Genomic DNA, 20,840 nt, shown 5'->3' on the forward strand with positions numbered 1-20,840 from the left:
GTTTAGTTTCTGCCTCAAAAACGATTACATGCTTGAGTCAAAGTACATTTTCTCTTGGTATCACAAGGTTCCCTCTACTTCCAGTAGTTAAAGAGATTAGAAACATACCCATGGACATTGAACAAACACTTCTATGTTGACTGTCTGCAATGATCCAGGCAGTGAGCTAGGGGATTTTGGTGTGATCGTTTTTGCTTCTTTGCACATACTTACCCAAGGTATGTCAGAATTTAACAAAGAAAAGGACATGCTAGAAATGTTTATTCCCAGCATTTCAAATACCAGATCAAATCTGTTCCCTTATTTGAAATACAGTGCAGATTGTCACCCACTTTCTGCTATCCAAGTGCGCGATTGTATTTTCATAGCCCCTCCTGTTTTCCTGAGTGATAAAATCCACAGTAAACATAAACTTTAACCCTGGATCTCAGCTTCCCCATTTGTCAAATGAGCTATGAAGTATCTTGGAGATAACTGGTCTAACTCCCTATGAGAGTTAAGAAAACAGCTAAGGAACTGTTAAAGTCCCTTTGAGCTCCAACAATTTCTAATCTGTGGAATGTCAATGAGATTGTATTACATGCTGTGCCTATGGTCATTCTTCTGGCTAATATATAACCATCTCTATTTACTTTTGGCTAAAAATGCAAACTGCAATCTTGAAGAATCTCCAAAAGAAGGAAGTTTGAAGTTATTTTCTTCTTAAGACAATACCCTTACTCACAAGGAAGTTGTAACACAGAGCACCAGAAAAGTTAGAAAACAAATGAGCATGCCTTAGATTAACGTCTAGTCTATTCTAAAATCCAATCCAGGAAGGAAATTCCTATATTCTCTTGGGCAATCTTGACAAGCTGACAACATAGTGGCAGATATTTTCATTCTTACATGAGACTGTTTCAACTTTGGTTCCTTGAAGTTGTTACCTGTCTTTAGTATCCCTACAAGACTACATGCTGTGCCATGAACTCAGTAGACTCAACACGCCTATTGTTAGGTAGTAATCAGGACTCTTACTCCACATAAGGCTGGTGACCTAGGAAACTCAGGGTGCTTCCAACAGAAGTAAGAAAGTGTTTTAAATTTTTTGCATGAATTGAAAGAGACGAATCTAGTTCATGTTCATTTTTGTCAAGATGTAGCTTGTCAGAAGTATTCTTAGCACACAGGATACAACAAAAACAGATTATACAATAATTTCAAATTCTATCATGGGCAGAAAGAAAAAAAATAAGCTATACTTTTTCCTAGGTCTGGCTAGTTTAGGGACTTCAATTATCAAAGCTATGAGATCACTGTCCAGTTTTCTAGCTTTTCCAGCCACATTTCAATCTGAGCCTTTAAAAAAAAACCTTCTATGTTCTCTGGCATGAATTTGCAATTCTATAAATTCAAAAGTAGATTTACAGAAATTTAAACTACAATTTCAATCAGCAACTTTTCTGTGTAAAATAAATCCAGTCATATTCAATGCTATCCATTAAAATTACATAAGCTGCTTATAAATATACTTGTGGATAATTATCAAAGTATTTCAAAAAGTTCATAAAAATGGAATTAAAAGGTACTTTTAGGCCTAGGTACCATCCTTCCACTGATGTGACACCTAGGTGCCATCCTTCCAACCAGGTCTCAGGGAGTCTGGGGACTCTGGCTGGGGGCCAGTGGGGCAGAGCAGGCCTGGAAACTCCACCATGTATTTGGGTCCCAGGCGGGTGGGCAGGGCACAGGTACAGCTGGCATGCTACTGTGGTGAGCTGACAGACTTGTGGCCTTTGCTAGTGGACTGTGCTTGACAGGTGGAGAGGTAGGGTCCCAGGACAGCACGTGTGCTGGAGGACCGGCTCTGGAATCCCGGGTAGCCATGCCTGCATACCACCCCACCAGAAGACTGGGCTGTGGAACTACTGAGCTCTCAGGCATGGGGGCTATAGATTGACAAGGAAGTGGGGCACAAGATACATGAGAAGGGGACTGCTGAGAGAGTATGTTGCAGGTGAGGAATGACTTCTAGGGGACTTCTGTGGACAAGGCCACTGTACTTGCTGATGAGCAAAGGGGCCAAGCTGATTGGAGGAGGGAAGCTAGAGGAACTTTCTGGGTCAGACTAACACACACACACACACACACACACACACACACACACGAGACCAGAACTGGCCTGATTAGCATTGACCACCACTGACCACCACCCACCAGCACATTGAAGTTAAGGTTGGGGGCGTACCTGGCAGGGGTAAATCACAGTATCCATCAGTGAGAGTCAGAACAGGGACAGGCTATGTTAGGCTGGGGATATGGCAGCTAAACTCAGCACATATTACCTGCTTCAATACCTTTTCTAAAGAAGAATATGCTAAAATCTTAAGGATGGATGTGACCCAAGTGAAGAGCATGGTGTACATACTTAATTTTGGGGAAAAAGGAACATGTTCAAAGGCCCCATGACACAAAAGAGTTTAAAGAGAACAGGGATTCAAGAAAGACAGTACAAGCAGAATACCAATAGTTAAGACCTGCACTGGGTAAGCTGATCATGGGAGAAGGTAAGTATGGGTCAGACCAGCCAAAGCATTGTTGCACCTTATTAAGACCTTTGAAATTCTCTCAAGATCAGTAGCAAGCAAAACCACATGTTCACACATATTTTGAAACAGCTGCACTACGGAATATAGGGCAAAGCCAGATGCAGAGCAAAAACTTAAAATTTTGAAATATTCTAAATGAGATATTGTAGACTACACAATATAATTGTGGCATAGCCAGAGATGAGAGTTATTTAGGGATATTTTTCTGAGTTAGTGATGATTTGGATGAGGCAAAGGAAGGGAGAGAAAGAAGTATTAGAAGATATTTAGTAGCCCAACATGGATGGTTCAATGGCTAAATTCTCGCCTTGCAAATGCCAGGATCCCATATGGGTTCAGGTTCCTGTCCTGGTTACTCCACTTTCCTTCCAGCTCTCTGCTTGTAGCCCAGGAAGGCAGCAGAAGTTTGTCCAAAGCCTTGGGACCCTGCACCCATGTGGGACCCAGAAGAAGCTCCTGACTCGAGGCTTTGGATCAGTTCAGTTCCAACAATTGAAGATCTTTCTCTCTGTGAATCTGCATTTTCAATAAAATAAAATATTTTTTAAAATCAAAAATAAATTTAGGCCTACTTAGCAGAATAAATTTTGATGTGATTGGGGGAAGTGATCATTTGGAGAGGTCCATACTGATTTTGGTTTTCTGAACATGATGAGTTTGAGTACCTTCAGAATAAGAAGATGTATCATGTAAGCAGCTAGGTATAAAGGCCTGGAGCTAGAGGAACAACCTGTGCTAGAGATAACATTTTGAGTCATGTGAGTTAGATACTAATGCAAGTGTTGGATATGAATGAGGTCTCCAAGGGAAAGAATACCAATTGAGAAAACAAATCCAGGCTGGACCACAGAACTCATCTGACAGGAACACACCTGAAACTTACAATTAGTAGGGGCTGGGAGGAGTCGATTGGGCCAGGCTGCAGCACCTGCTGGCACATGCAAAGGCTGGAATTGAGGGAAGACCATGCCAAAACAGGGCCACTGCACTCACCAGCCTGTGTCACATCCTGGGCTGGCAGCAGAACTTTTAGGGAAACTTGAGAAACTCCCCACACAAAAGCTGGGACTTGGGATGGGCCAGGCCAAGCAAGTCTGTGGCACTCATCAGAATTTGTGTGAGCTGGGTCTGGGGACAGGCTGGGCTTGGGCTTTTTTTTTTTTTTTTTCTTGAGACAGCATGGCTCTTTTCAGTTTATTGCATGAAGGAGTTGCACTAATCCAAATTAAAAGTGGACCCCAAATGGTTACATTATACAAACTGTGAGGTTTTTTTTAAACTTGTGATAAGGGACAGAAGGGCAAGTCTACTCATTGCAAGGAACTCCTCACACAAGCTTCTGTGAGCCACAAGCACTTAAAACCCATGAACTTTCAGCTGGTCATCCTCAGCCAGTGCAATCTCCACCAGGAACTGGCAGATGTTCTTGTGCTGGTTGCCCTGGAGCTGAATCACTTCTCCATATTCTGGATGCTCAATGACCGTCCCATTGCAGGCAAATTTCTTCTTAAACGCCTTCACCAGTTTCTTTTTATCATAATCATCAGCAATCCCCTGGACTGTGGTAAGGATCTCCCTACCATTTCTCTGTTGGATTCTTATATGGATATAATCCTCAGTGCCAGTGGGGAACAAGTCATCACCCTTACTTGCACCAGCAAAGGGGTCGAAAGAGTGGAGGTTCTGCTGACACTCTCAACAACCAGAATGGATGTGGGACAGTTTGGGCTAGGCTGCAGCACCTGCGGAGTCACTTGAGAACTGGGCCTGTGGGTGGGCCAGGCTGGGCTAGGTGAGAGACAAAGTAAGTGTGAGCCAATTGGGTTAGGCTACAGTACTCGCAGGTGAATGCCAGGACTGGGGGTTGGCTGTCAGTCTGGGCAGCAGCACCTGATGACACATGTGACATCTGCTGTTGGGAGCAGGGCTGGTAGGTGAAGTTGGGGAACTCCTCTGCTATGATGCAGCTCCTGGGAGAGAGAGCCATGGCTTGGAGCAAGCCAGACCAGGTTGGCATGCGGCCCCCGTTGGTATGTGTGCGGGCCAGATCTGGGGGCAGGGTTGGCAGGGTCAGTCCACAGCACTAGTGAGAGCTAGAATGGGATTCAAACTTGGTTGGGTTGGACCACAATACTCAAGCTCACATGAAGGCTGGGGTTGGGAGTGGGCCAGGCTAGACTAGGCTGCTGCACCCACTGGCAAAAGCTATACTGATGGTAGACTGGGCTGAGCCAGGCTGCAGCACCTGCTGGCAAAGGTCAAGACTGGGAAGTGGGTCATCTCAGACTGGTTTGCAACACATGCTGGCATGCAGAAGTGTAGAGCCTCCAGGACACCCCTGTTGGGCTGCTGCTTCCATATGGGCATGGCTGCACACTCATCAGCTGGCATTTGGGCTGGTTCTGGTGATGGGCAAGGATGGGTGAGGCTACAACATTAGCTGGCAAGTGCCAGAACTGGTTATAAGTAATGTCAAGCTGGACTGCAGTCCCCCGTAGCAGGCATAAGATCAGGGACTGGGAGCATGCCTGGCAGTGCAACTCCTCCACTAGGCTGTACCTATAACTGGTGAACACAAGAACCAAGGCTGGGGGTAGGCAGGATGAACTATTTGGCATCGCCAGTTAGCATATGTAAGAGCTGGATCTGGGACCAGGACGGCTGAGCAGAACCCATGGGTGTCCATTAGAACTGGATGGGATGTGGGCTGGGCCAGACTAGGTTGCAGGAGAGGCTGATACATGCAAAAGCCAGGGTTGGGGGCAGGCCTGATAGAGATTTGGGGGTCACCACAACTAGGAAATAGCACCCACTGGCCTGTGTGAAGACTGGCCTGTGGTAAGCTGGCTGGGCTGGGCCACAATTTGTGTGAGAGATGTGGCTGGGTGAATTAGACATCTGCATCTACCAGTATGTGCATTGGCGGGTGCAAGTGATAGACCACACCTGATCCTGAACTGGCACATTGAAGGTTCAAGTTTGAGGTCATCCCAGGCAAGGTTTCTCAGGGGACTCCCCAACTAAATCACTGGACTCAGACCTTGGACATAAAGAAAATCATAGGATGTGTGGTTCAGTCTTAGAGTGCATGTATCAGGACTGGGCCTCCTTAGTTGTTAATGCCTGTGCAGTGAATAATATGACCAGATGCATAAGGAGGCCAGGACAGTCAGCTCACCCAGGCAAACAAGATACATTGAGTGCTGCATTAGAGGATGGAAAGCAGAATAGGTTGGACTACTCTGATGGCCAAGCTTCGCAGCATGTTTCTGGGTCTATGGATGCACACTGAGGTGGACTTGGCTAGCCAACAGACCTTGGAAAGATTTTCTCAATTCTGAAGCTACAAAACCAAAAACTTGTCAGAACTATCACAACCACTCAACATCCTCAGAACACTTTTCCCCAAATCGGGGTTTCTAAGGCATCATCAAATGACTGTCCCTCCTTCCCCAGCTACTGATGTAATCTGACAGTGAGGAGCAGCCCCTTCCACTCCTCCCCAGTGGATACAGGAAAAAAAAACTGAAACTTGTATCTCCCCCACTTTTCTCCACACCTGACCCTCCTCGCCCTCATCTGAGGCCCACATAGAGCTGCACACCTCTCAACTATGTAAACAATATTTTAAAGGACAATAAAAATTTAAAAAGAAGAAGTCTTAAATTGACTAGGTAGTGTAAGATGAACTTGTAGTCAAAAGACAGAAATAAGGAAGCTAAAAGTATGGGTGGAAAATTACAGCAGGGATACTTCAGAAAAACTAAGAAAATAGAGCATTTCAGGGAATCAGCTATCTGAACTATAGAATGCTGAAAATCAGAGTCCAAAAGTCATTATAGTTTTTTCCTTTTGTTATTAATCTTACAAACTCATTTATATATGTTGACATTGAGTTCTGTTCCTGCATCATGTTGCCTTTATAGGAATGAAAGCTTTAGTAAGGAAATTCCTTCATTTCTCCTTGAATTTATGTAAAGAACAGACTTCTAAGGTACAGCAAAGAACTGAGAGCCAAGAGGTAATAACAAAAAAATACTGTAAGTTGCTCCATGTGTACTTGAACATGGGGTTCTATTCCCATATGGGAAAAATATGCATACAAAGCTTCATTCTTAATGTAGTTTGTTAGGAGCAATATCACTTTTCCTATATCTGCAACTGTTATTGCCTCTTCTCAAAATAAAGCCAAAATCAGATGGCTGAATCTTAGAAAAAGCAATGTTAGGGGCAGAATTCTGGTGCACTGGGTAAAGGTGCCACCTTTGACACCAGCATCCCCTATGAGCCACAGTTCATGTTCCAACTGTTCCACTTCCAATCCAACTCTTCTAGTAATGGCTTGAAACAAATCAGCAGAAGATGGCCTGAGTGTTTGGGCTCCTTCCACCCAAGTGGGAGACCTGGATGAAGCTTCTGGCTTTGGCTTAGCCTAGCCCTGGAAACTGTGGCCAGCTGGGCAGTGAACCAGCAGATGGATGATTCTTATTCTCTCTCCCCCCCCCACCTTTATCTCTGTGTCTCAAGGTTTCAAACAAGTAAGAAATATATATAATAAATATATATAAATATATATAATAAAGAGAAAAAATAAAAGTTATTGTGCTCATTACAGTAATTACCAATTAATGATACCACAAGTTCTGTGACTGAAAAATACTCTCCCTTTCACTTTGCATATACAAGAAGATGACTTTATCAGCTGAAATTCTGCATCAATTAAGCAGTAAGGGTGATTCCTAGCTATGCCATTGCATTCCAAAGTAAACAAAGACATGACTACTGTCAAAGGGTTCCAGTTCTTGTTTTTGTTGTTAAGTAAATTTAAAGTAACAACAACAATAATAAAATCAGGTGTTATCCACAACCTACCTCTCTCTGCTTTTGTTTTGGCGGCTGTCAGGTTCAACCACTGCAATCCTTGTTTCCCCAGACCATTCCCACCACAGGCAGTAATTAAGGGCCCAGAGATCATTGCAGGCAATATCGAGTTCACATTTCTCATTCGATCTTCATTTTACTTTCAACTATTATTTATTGATCATTTAGTACATGCCAAGCACTCTTCTACGTGGTAGCAAAAAAGAAATGAAGCATACATAATTCTGGCCCTAATGTAACTTAGCTTTTGGTTTATTTTGATTGTGTGAAGCTAACTACATCAGCATTTCTTTCTGACTTTGTTTATATGAAATTTGGATGAATGGGTAGGAAAAGTTCTTAAGCATACGCCTTGTTATGTTTCCTTTATTGCTCCACCTGCTAGGAAATATGCCCTGTATACCTCAGGAATTAAGGGATAAAATTCTTTGTGTGATCTGTCTACATCACTTTTAAATCTTTTCTCTATCCTTTATTTGTGTTATGAAGTTATTTTACTTGTTTTTTATGTGGGGAGACAGAGGGAGAGAGAGAGAGAGCAAGACTGGTTTAGCTACCAAATGCCTATAGTAACCAGGCAAAATCCAGGAGCCTGGAACTAAATCCAGGTTTCCCAGGTGAGTCACAAGGACCCAGGTACTTGAGTCATTACCTGCTGCCTACCATGGTTCACAACAGCAGGAAGCTAGAGATAAGACTTGTCAGGCCCTCCAATATGGCATGCAGATCTATCAGTCTGTGATTTAACCACTGTGGCACAATACCCACCCCACTTCCTCATTATTTTAAATCAGGAATTATCTTTTAATTGCTCAACGTAACAAGATGAATTTTTCTGCTTCCCAAATGATTTTGCTTTTAATTGTTATATTTATTTGTTTGTTGCTTTCAGTAGGCGGGGGGTGAGGATGGGGGGGGGGTCCCTGACCTCTAAACCCCAAGATTCTTCTTCCAGTTTTCAGAAGCCTGTTTTGCAGCAGATGGGAGTACTTAGAGTCTGTCTGGACATCCCAGCATTACTAAAGAGTATCCTTTGCTCTTATTGAAGAAGGAGAAGAAGAAGGAGAAGGAGGAAGAGGAGGAGGAAGAGAGGGGAGGGAAAGAAGATAAGAAAGGGAGGGAATGAGGAGAGGGAAGAGGGAGGGGGGAGGAGGAGGAGAAAGAGAAAGTGAAAGAGAAAGAAACTTTCTTCAGAAATCTTTCAGGTACTCTCATCTCTCAAACAGGTACTATGAGATGACAGTAGGGAATGCACACACGCAAAATAGGTGGGAGGGCATTTGTCACAGCAATTAAGATGCCACTTAGGATGCCTACAACCTGTATGTAGAGTGCCTGAGTTCAAATCCTGGTTCCACTTTTGTTTTCAGATTGCTGCTAATGAACATCCTGAAAGCATCAAATAATGGCTCAAGTGTCAGCTGCATGGGAGACTTGGTGTATTAGATTTCTTGTTTCAATATGACGTAGCCTTAACTGTTTTGGATATATGAGGGTGAAGGAGAGGCTGAAAGATTGTCTCTCACTTTCTTGCTCTCTTCCCTTCTCTGCCTCCATCATTTTCTTTCAAATAAAAATTAAAAACAAAACAAAACAAAAGGCATAAGGAGGAACATATTTTGTTCTCTCTGACACAGGTAACCGAATTGTGCACATCTAAAAATTTGTAATATTTATTACCAAACTGCCTTCATAAATTGTGTGACACCTCCAACAGCATGTGAATGACAATGCATTATTTATCTGCCTTTCGAGACTTGACTGGTTAAAATAATGGGTACGGAGTCACATTTTATATTTTGTTAATATGAGGTAGGATCTTTTTATGTTTACTGAGCCATTGCATTTCTGGGGCTGTGAATTGTCTGCTTAGGTCCTTTTGTCTGATTTCTGTTACCACTTCATTTCTCACTACCTGGGCACCCAAGATGCCTCCACCAACATTCTGCTCAAGGTCACTGTCAACAGTCTTATTCCTTAGCAACTTGGATACAATTAACCATCACCCTCCTTTTTATTAATATTTATTTTTCTTTGAAAGGCAAATTATTACAGAGAAAGAGGGAAAGAGAGAGATAGCCCAACTGCTGATTCACTTCCCAAATGGCCTCAATGGCCAGAGCTGAGCTCATCCAAAGCCAGAAGCTTCCTTTAGATCTCACATATGAGGGTAGGGTCCCAAGGATTTTGTCCATCCCCCACTGTTTTCACAGCCCATAAAGAGAAGACTGAATTGAAAGCGGAGCAGCTAGGACATGAATTGGAGCCCATGTGGGATGCCAGTGCCACAGGGTGGAGGATTAGCTTGCTGTGCCACGGCACCAGCCCCAATCACTTCCCTTTTAAGCACTAGCTATCATTAACTATCCTGGTACAAGTCTATGCTGGTTTTTTTGTCTCTCTCACCACAGTATTACCAGATTCTATGCTCTCTCTTTCTTTGATCCTGGCCCTAGTGTGTGTATGAGAGATCAGCACTCGGGTTCAGACATCTTCAACGCAAAGTGTGAAGGAGCAGGTAAACCTATTTTTTTACCTAAGGTCTAACCTCTGTCCTTCAACAGTTTTCTGAACTGTGCTGTGGAGACATTGTTCAGAGCTGTCTATCTTTTTGTGTACACTCCTTTAATTAGAATAACAAAGGCTAGAACTGTGGTGTAACAGATTAAGTCAGTTTCAATGCTGCCATCCCAATTGGGTGCTGGTTTGAGTTCTGGCTGATCCACTTTTGATCCAGCTCCCTGATAATGTGCCAAGGAAAGCAGCAGAAAATTACATAAGTCCTTGGGCCCTTGCTATCCATGTGGGAGACCTGGATGGCATTCCAGCCTCTTAGTTTCAGACTGGCTCAGCCTTGGCTATTGTAGCCATTTGGGGACTAGACCTGCAGATGGAAGCTCTTTCTTTCTGTGTATGTATGTATGTATGTATGTATATGTGTGTGTGTACCTGTCTATATCACCCTCTCTCTATGCAACTCTGGTTTTCAAGTAAGAAATAAATCTTAAAAAAAAAAAAAAAAGAGAGAAAGCAAGATAAATGAGCATCCCCTGAGCCAGTCTATTAAGACAGACACTAATAACTACTACACTCATATAGCCATCACACAGTATCTTTACAGATTCTCTAGCACCTAACATAAAATTGATGTAGTATTTACATGCAACATACATACATCCTCCTGTATACTTTAAGTTATTACTTTAAGTCATTAAGTCATTGCTAACAAGATCTAATACAGTGAAAATCCTTTTGCTAAAAATTTGCTATCTTGCATTGTTTAAGGAATAATGACAAAAATATGCACATGTTCAACGTAGGTACAAACATTGTAGGCCAATTGCACATCTTCTTTATAGTTAATTGAATCCATGAGTATAAAATCCAGGGACATAGAGGATAATTGGCTAAGTACTATAAAAAATAAGATCACAGTTCTATAAGGGCATACATATCAGCACTGCTATTTAAACTAGGAAGTAGAGGGTCACTATAAGTTAGGAGACAAAGGAAAAATTGGAGGCAGGTAAGGAGCAGAGTAGAACAATTGCAAGAAATCATACGTGTGAAGCTCTGAGATATGGAAGAACGTAACACAGTCCTGAAATTGCAGCAGACCAAAGGTGTGGGTGAGACCATGTAGAAAAGTGTTGTATCGTGCCTTATAAAAATCAGTTTATTGTTACTATGTTTTTGCAATACACATTCGTGAGTAGTACTGAAACAATCACAAAAATGTGAATCACATTAGAGAAGTACTATGTTTGTGGGAAGGCCCATATGCAGAAGCGTTGATGCATAAACAAGTTAATAACACTCAAAGCAGCAACAATAAATCCAGCAAAGTAAAATTTTATTCTCTCCAAACATACCAATTAATTGGGGGTAGAAGCCCAAGGTATTCATAAAAATATTCATAGGGAATATATTGATTTCCTCCTGATCACAAAGCTGAAAATAATAAAAAGCTTTTCTGTACCTACCAATTCATCTAGCCCATCTCTAAACATAAGAATCAATGCCCAATTAATAACTTCTGAAGATTCATTTTTGTCAGCCACTAGCTTGGGGGTGGGTTGCTTTTATTGTTTCACTTTTACTTCAGCACAGCAAATAGAAATAACAAATATTCTCATATATATTATTTTTCTCACCTAATAATCCCTGGATACTGAATCACTGTGCAGGGTTTTTTTTTTTTTTTTAAGAATTTTTTTAATTGTAAAGTCAGATATACAAAGAAGAGGAGAAACAGAGAGGAAGATCTTCAGTCTAATGATTCACTCCTTACGTGACCGCAACGGCCGGTACTGCGCTGACCCGAAGCCAGAAGCCAGGAGCTATGTTCCGGGTCTCCCATGTGGGTACAGGGTCCCAAGGCTTTGGGCCATCCTTGACTGCTTTCCCAGGCCACAGGCAGGGAACTAGATGGGAAGTGGGGCTGTCGGGATTAGAACTGGTGCCCACTTGGGATCCCGGGGTGTTCAAGGTGAGGACTTTAGCAGCTCTGCCTGTTGGGCCCTGTTTTTGTTGTTGTTTTTGTTTTGCCTAACTATATACTCCTCTCAGAGGCATACCAGTCTGACTGAGCTAGCTACTTCTTTATCCTTAAAGTGCTTGCTGAATTTCACTTTTTATCAGCATTTCTGTTTCTTCAGAAGCCCTATCATCAGTCAGCTTCTGTTTATCTGAAACAACCTGCTTTATTTTTTTCTAATTGCTACAGCAAAAAGCCATTATGGTTGTATTTTAAATTAAGTCATAGCTCAGGCATCCACTTGTTTATCTGTACTGCTGGCCCCCACACACAATCCTTTTTCTTTCAGAAGTTTAAATTTTTACTCAAGACTCTCTTCATTTATCTTTCATGGTCTAGGTGATTGAGAAAGCTGGGGAAAGGGAAAAATATACTTTTTGTTTCATTCCCCCACAACAACAAAGCACAGATTCACAGAATTTATTGCTGAATGGTACCTTGGTGATTAGACTTTCCTCCTCCCATCCAAATCCCAAGTCCCCTTACAACCCCCACATTTCTTGCTTGCAACAAATGATCTGTTTTCTTAAAGTACAATCCCCTTCAAATGTTCTCCCTGATCTGCCCTTAACATATCATTTTTATTTCTATAGTTATTCTTTCTGCCTTCCTATAAATCTCAAAGGAATAGGCACCGCTCCGCTCTTTCTACTGTTAAAATATCACTGACTCTAAATTGTGCAACTCTCCATTGTCGTTTGGGTGTTGATACTTTAGTGATGACAGTGATGAGGAGGATTACAACTAGCATTTAGTAAGCACTTTCTGTGTGTGCAGCACTGCCTGAGTGTTAGCCTCACAGGATATAAATACTACTATCATCACATTACACGAACGCAGAGATTGTAAGCCTCATGAATATCTGCATCTTGGTGTATATTATTTTCTCTACTGTTTGTATTTCTTGTGATGAGCTAAAAGCAACTTCAAAGATAAAACTCAATAGAATTTCTTCCTGAGAAGGGGAATTAGGTGGAAGCCACTGGAGTAGTTTACATCCAATGTTTGATTCCTTTTCCTCTGTAGCAATAAAGTGGGCCATTCCATCTATCTGAAGATATCCCAGGCTCCACCACGTGCAATTCTTGTGTGGGAAAAAAAAAAGAAATATAAGTAGCAAGTCTTGAGGATAGTTAACTGTGTCAAAGTGAATGGAATCGATGCCAATAGTAGTTTGCAAGAGAGAGAATTCATTGTGACAAGAATGCACTAGTCCATTAAGAGCAAGGTCTCTCAGACATATGGAAAAGGAGAGCAGTTCTCAGAAAAAAGGGGGAGGTACATCTTTATCTTCATCCTGATTATCCTTTCTAACTCCCTGTCTGCTCCTGATTGAGCCAACAACAGCAAACTAACAGCTGAGCATAGCCATATGTAGGAGGTTGTTTGAATACTTAGTTATTTTTCCCACCCTTGGCTTTTCTGATAGTTTTTATTAGTTTTTAAATAAACCCAGTGTTACTGCACCATTAAGCAACCTTCCAGCTTACTTTCAAAATTGCTTGTCTTCCCTTGCATCAGATACAACTTGGAGCAGGAACTTTTGAAGCACATATGCAAGCATATATAACAGGAGACATAAATAGCATCTCCCTCAATCTTGTCACCCCAAATAAATTACAAGTTGTGTTTCTTATCACCCCAAATAAATTACAAATTGTACTTAACACAACTGCAAGCACATTGCTGGGCACATTAAAGACACTTAAGCACTTGCGATGTGATTGATCACCAACCTCTATACCTTTAATTACCCTTGTTCTAACAGTTCACAATAGATGACCAACTCCCACAAGAACAGACTTTCACAAAACTAGGGCAGTTTATCTCCTTTAAGAATGTGAGACTTAAAAATAAAATAACGCCCTTTGAGTTTAAGTTCTTTTCAGTACCAAAATAAAGTTCTAACCATAAATAAAACACATCAAAAAGCTGAGAATCTCACACTATCCTTCTGCTTTGATATATATCACTACAAAATCCAGATCAATTTAATAGATCAAAACATAAAAGCTTCTTCTCTTCTTTCATCAACTATATAAATTCTGGAGTGTTAGTTGCCACAGCAAAAAGCCAGCTCAGAAATTTTTAAAGTTGGAAGTGATTTCAATTTCATTATGTCCAAAGGCTGAAAGGTAGCTTCACTTTGTCTTCAGCATTGATTTTCCATCCCATTTTCCTTCTAAAAACTGTACTGATGTTGTCTTCTGTTTTGGAAACTCTCATACCTAAAGTGAGATTTCCTGGAGTGTCAACATCTAAAACTTCTTTCATACCAAGTAAGCTCATTTTCATCACAAAGACCATAATTAGAGGAGAGAACATAAAATCTGTTCTTAAAAGAAGACATTCACAAGAATATAAAGAATACAATTTATCATTAAAATAACTGTAAGCTTTGATTTTATTTTATTTTTAAGCCTCCACTCCAGATAGATGCAAGGGCAAAACAATGTGTTCCAGATTTAACACATCAATCTCCTTATTGAAAATGTTTGAGGTAAGACTGCATTGAAAAAATTAAAATTAAATTGATCACAGTAAATTTTCCACATTGGAAAGTTATATTAAAGTGTTCCATATAATGCTCTTCTAGGATGTATAGTAGAATTAAATACGTAGAAAAATATAGTGGCCAGTGTTAGGTGCAGTGAGTTACAGTGTTATGGTGCAGTGAGTTAAGTTGTTGCCTAAAACACCAACATCCTATAAGGGTACCATTCCTAGTTGCACTTCTTATTCAACTCCCTGTTAATTGGCCTGAAAAAGCAGCAGAAGAGGGTTCAATCCAAGTGCGTGGGTCCTTGAACCTACGTGGGAGACCCTTGCTCCTGGCTTCTGCAAGGACCAAAACTGGTTATTAGTTTGGAAACCAACATTTGGTAGAATGGACATGTTTCCATCTAGAAAGTGAAACAGCTGATGAAATCTCACAATTTCTCTTCCTCTCTCTCCCTTCCTGTAAATACTGCTTTTAAAAACAAATAAATCTATGAAAGAAAGAAAGAGAGAAAGAAAGAAAGAAAGAAAGAGAGAAAGAAAGAAAGAAAGAAAGAAAGAAAGAAAGAAGGAAGGAAGGAAGAAAGAAAGAGAAGAAAGGAAAGAAAGAAAGAGAAAGGAAAGGAAAGGAAGGAAGGAAGGAAGAAAGAAAGAGAAGAAGGAAGGAAGGAAGGAAGGAAGGAAGGAAGGAAGGAAGGAAGAAAGGAAGGAAGAAAGGAAAGGCCATAGCCAAAGATTTCTTCCTTGCTTGGTGAAACCACCTTTTTCTCATTCCTTGTGGGTTCGTCAAAAGGCCTGACTGGATCATAGCAGTGGAAACCAAAGGAGGAGTAAACACAAGATTCCATCTGGCTTCATCAGCAAACAGAGTAAAACTTCCCTATGGATCACAGCAGCAGGAATTTGCAAGCAGGCAAACAACTAAAGCCAGGAAGTAGAAAATAAGGCAGCTTAGGGTAACTGATTCACTCGGGAGAGACCGCTTAAGCTAGTAAATTCTGAGTTCAGGATGTCATGCTTTTGCAAGGAGAAACCAGCAGGGACTGCATATAGTGGAACAGAGGAGCAGAGCCTTCAGGATAAAGATCAGCTAGGAAGGAAAGACTCAGGAATGCTACTGGGGGGATATTGTAATTCAAACAGTATACCTACTAGAAGATGTTGGATGTGGCTGGCTGTGTTCGCTAAGCTTTTATCATATGTAAAAATGGTATAATGTGTCTATTTCATAGGAATTTGGCAAGTGGACTTACCCTATTCAAGGGCAGAGGCAGACATCTATCACCCTACTTGAGTATGTGACATTTTAAAAGACAATTACATAACAGGAGTTATGGGCTGCAGGGTAATTTTCAGTGACAATCAGAAAATTAAGGGAAAATTTCAGTGACAAACAGAAAAAATATTCCTTTTTCTGATATACAAAATATCTCTTGCATAATTACTATTTCTTGGGGGGTTGCACCTAGATCTATATCTATCTGATTCAAAAATACATAATTACACATTCCTATTTATCTATATCCATGTGGTTTACACAGTTCTAAGCATTTTTAAAAATATTTATTTTTATTGGAATGGTAGATTTACAGAGAGAAGCAGAGACAGAGAGAAAGATCTTCTAGCCACTTGTTCACTCCCCCAAGTGGCCACAATGGCTGGAGCTGAGCCAATTCAAAGCCAGGAGCTTCTTCCCGATCTCCCATGCAAGTGCAGGGTCCCAAAACTTTGAGCCATCCTCTACTTCTTTCCCAGGTCACAAGAGGGAACTGGATGGGAAGTGGAGCTGTCAGGATGTGAACCAGCACCCACATCTGATCCCAGCGTCTACAAGGCTAGGATTTAGCCATTGAGCCATTGAGCTGGGCCCAATGCTAAGCATTTTAAATTAAATATTTCATTCAATCTCACCAATGCCACATGAATTAAATTCATTTCTATTTTACTAATATGGTGATGTATGACAAACCAAAGCATGAACAAAATATAGATCAAGCTAATAATTAGATTTATTAATACCGAATAAGATAGGTGGGAAAAATCGCATAGTTTGCATAGATTGGTTTCCAAAAAGCAAATTGATTGTGGTGTACATTATGAATTGAATCTACTTGAAGATGGCATCACAATGGGAAAATATTATATATCTTGGAATTCAGTTCCTTTCAAGAGTAGTGAAATGCCAAGAACTGCTGAAAAATGGACATAAGGTTGCTGACTTGAGACAGGCAGCGTAGGAAGTCAACAAACTCTACTGTGAGAGAGATCTGATTCTGAGCAATACACTGCACAAAGAGTTCTGGTTTTTCCTATAGACAGCACAGAGAGATTGGGGCAGCATGAAGACACTGCAAACTGAATTTACTGAGCCTTTACTGTATTCATGAAAGTAAGATTAGTGAAAGGAATCATTGTTCCAGCATCACAGAGCTAGAAAACATCAGAGGCATGACACAAACCTGTATCTGGACATCTTCTGTCTTGGTACTTTTACAGGAACAGATCCGGAGACGTGAGCAGCAAAGAAAGCAGTTTAGAAACTCTAACATTGAATCTTGGAATAGACTTTGCAAGGCTGTTACACTGAGGAGATTTGGGGAGGTATGAAATCTTAAGTCCATGCTCAAAGTATAAGTATAATAATAATAATATTAATAATAGGAATAATAGCAGCGAATACATGGACACTTCCTAAGTGTCAGGCATTGCTGAAAACTTTCTGTATGCCTAGCTTATTATCTTTTCTGAATAACTCCTCAGAAAAAATTGACTAGTATTGTCCCCATTTTACAGTTGAATAAACAGACATAAAGCACTTAAATACTTTACCCTGGTTGTAGAGCTAGTATGGGAAACTGGAATCCAAGATATGGTTCAAGGAAACACTCAAAAAGATAATTCTAACTACACAACTGTAAATTACACTGATGTAGCAGGAAAAAAAAAAAATAAAGTGGATACCTAAATAAGCCAGAGTAGCTGTCCACGGTGATGGATGACATGAGGAAAGTAGACTCCTTTAAATCCTATTTTGTTTTTGTCTTCGTTGTCAAAGAGAATTATTTTTCAGGCTGAAAAGAGTGAAAAACAACCAGGGCTGAGAAGTAACCAAATCCCAAGATGGCTGGAGAGATTGTTATTAAAAAAAACACAAACCGTCCTAGTGTTACAGCACTTTAAATGGCTTTTGAACTCCTGGATTAAAGGAATTCAATCCAAGAATGTGTGCAATAAACAAACCTATATTAATGATATTTGAAGAATCATAAGAATAAATGAAATCCAAGAAGACTACTTGAGACACTCCTCTTTGTTTTTCCATATTTTTATTTTTTTAAGAAGAGAGAAAAATGGAGATTAAATACGGGTAAAGTAGATTCATTCTGCTCTTGTTTTTTTACAGCATACGCTCTACTCTTCCCCCACAGACAGCAAATAGACTTTACATAACATGCCTGAGACCATGAAACCCTGCTGCTTCCTACAAACCTGCTTCCTACTAGGCTCTGTGGAAAGGACATCACCCGACTCCCTCTTAAACTCCGTTACCTCCTAATGTTATCATCGTTCAGTATACTCTGGTCCCACTGATCATCTTCCTGTTCCTTGAATGCTTCAAAATTGCTCCTACTATGAAGCTTTTACCTTGTTGTTATGGTTGTCTGTATATTTTTCTACACATGCATTTTTACAGATTTACATCCTTGTCAACCACATCGCAGTCAAAATGCCATTCTCTAATAGACACAGTCTCTGACCTATCTGGTGTTATGGACCTTGTCCAACTCCGGTCATTTTCCATACCATTTCATAACTATATTCTTAAAGGCAGTCATTATTTGAAATTATTCTTCTTGCATGTTTACTGATTGCCCAAGTCCCTCACTAGTGCATAAGCTCAATATGAGCAGAGACCTTGATTCTCTTCCTCTCAATTTTAGCCTCAGTGCTTAGAATAGCTTCTGATACATGGCAGGAGCTAAATAACTATTTGGTGAATGAATGATTGAATATTTGAGTTACAAGAAAGCTCCTACAATAGAGTGTTACTGGGATTGTTCAAGAACACCTTAAAAGATGAGTACACTAACTTCATTCCATTCCAATATATAGCAAACAATCTTGAAAATAAAAACATGTGGCATGCAGAATACACATATACACATATATCTACACATATGTGTTTTGCAAATTTTTACAAAGTCTTGCTAAAATTCATTCAAGATAGAGAGCTTCTGACAGGAAACTACTCAACTAGATTTTTTTAAAAAGATCTAATGATCATAGAGTATTTTGGTGACCTTCAAGAATAAGTGTTTCTAAGCTATTTGGATCAGAAAGACCTTTTTCTAAAGTATTTATTTTATTGGAAAGGAAGATTTACAAAGATCTTCCATCCACTGGTTCATTCCCCAACTGGCCACAATGTCTGGAGTTAAGCCTATCCCACGCCAGGAGCTTTTCTGAGTCACCCACATGGGTGCAGGGTCCACATGAACCAGTGGCCATATAGGATCCTGGGACATGCAAGGCAAGGATTTAGCCCCATACAGACCTTTAATAACATGATTCAAGCTATGGAGTTTTGGTCCAAAAAAAAAGTGTATGTGTGCCTTTTGTATCAAATTCATGAAATTTCTATTGATTAAGGTATTCCAGGTAAGGAATATTGCACTAGTATATTCCAATGAAAAAGTTCCTAGGTTTTTCAGATTCAACAATTTAAATAGCTATTTGGATGAAGAAAGAAAGAGTCTGTCCCATCATGTTTGGAAATGATGGGAGTTGGAAGAGATATAGACTGTATTCAATATTACAAATACAATTTTAAAATAATATGAAAGGCTACTTGTAATGGATGTACTTAATAAATTAAAATTTTATTCAATAGTCAGCTTGATACAAGATAATACTAATGAGGTGGTCATAAAACACATCTAATTTGGTGTTGGAATGCATTCATAAAACAAGGTAGAGAATAGCATTGATAATTGTGTACTGTTTGCAGCATACTGTGAACATGCAGAATATAGTAAATGCTAATTCTTTAAGCTGTATATGGCCAGATACATGTAGAGACATTTGACAAGCATCATAGAGAAACATGAAATCAGGTCTTGCAGCAAACATTCATTGAAATGCAAACATTACACAGAGAGTAAAGAAGATTCTGTTGGAGGAGGCACATTGTTGAATGTTAGCTAGCTTCAAATCTTGAGACGCCTTAAGGTTAAAATAGAATTCAGAGTTATTTTGAATAGTTAAAAGTCGTAAATCTGAGGCCAAAGGTTAGAAAAGCCATTTGAGTTTACTATCAGGAAGCCCTTTCCAAATAATAAAAGCAGCTCAAGGATGACATGAGCTGCCTTGAACACTGAACCCATGAAAGCTGGGATTGCGCAGTCAGTTTGCAGCAGTGCTGTAGAAGCAACATGGGAGCTGTGTAACTGTTACAGTTCTGTCCTATATCAAGATCCCTTAAGTTCTAGCAGCCAAGCAAACAAAGGGATGTAAACAAAAATGACTCATAGTCATCTATTTGAGCCACATACTCAACCCTCCCAGAAGCCACTGAGAATGTGATAGATAGTTAACTACATTACAAATATAATTCAGTGTACAATGAAAACTAATTCTCTTCATTTCCTTAGCTTCTTTGTATTTTTTATTCAAGCACAGTACATTAGATATTATTATTTCATGCAACCATATAAAAATATTCAGCTGTTTTTACAGCAATCACAAAATGATCACACATGGTAACACCGGATCTATAAACAAAGAAATCTAGTTTTTCCAAAAGGCAGACTGCAGATACTTTGATAGATTTGAGGAGGGGTATGTGCAAGGATGAATTCAATCTGGTCACTACTGCAACAGATTTTAGAGGGTAAAGTTCTAACTGTAAATTGCAAAAATGCCTCATGTCTATGATAGTATCATCCAAAATGCGATTGAGTAAAAGCAAACAAACTTACTGAAATGTGGACACTGCAAAGGTTTAGTACACTGACTACAATGAGAACAGAGCTAGCACAAAATTGCTTTCTAAATGTCAATCAATTTAATAATAATAAAAAAGAATATTAAGTCACACAAAGCACATTTTCTGAAAGCACAATGAATTTTGGGAGAGAAGGAGGAAAATATTAGTTAGGATACTAACAGAAAAAGGTGAAAGAGGAGGAAGGGAGCACTGATGTTGTGATGGAGCAGGCAAAAGCTGCCTCCTGGGATGCGAGCATCCCATGAGGGCCCTGATTCATATTCCACTTGCTCCACTTCTAATCCAGCCACCTGCGCATACGCTGGTAAAACATTAGAGGGTGACTCAA

At 40.2% G+C, this 20,840-nt stretch overlaps 1 protein-coding gene across 1 annotated transcript in view; it reads right to left on the bottom strand.

Moving 5' to 3' along the window:
- Window positions 1–3,765: 3,765 nt before the first annotated feature.
- Window positions 3,766–20,840, bottom strand: part of LOC121169498 (eukaryotic translation initiation factor 1-like) — a 47,328-nt gene continuing 30,253 nt past the window's right edge. The window contains exon 2 of the mRNA XM_041000078.1: window positions 3,766–4,280. Coding sequence (XP_040856012.1) covers window positions 3,945–4,280 — 336 coding nt within the window. The 3' untranslated portion in view covers window positions 3,766–3,944. The remainder of the gene's footprint in view (window positions 4,281–20,840) is intronic.

The sequence above is a fragment of the Ochotona curzoniae genome, unplaced genomic scaffold, assembly GCF_017591425.1.
Source record: "Ochotona curzoniae isolate NIBS_2020 unplaced genomic scaffold, NIBS_Ocur_1.0 scaffold_1852, whole genome shotgun sequence".
NCBI classification, from domain to species: Eukaryota; Metazoa; Chordata; class Mammalia; order Lagomorpha; family Ochotonidae; genus Ochotona; species Ochotona curzoniae.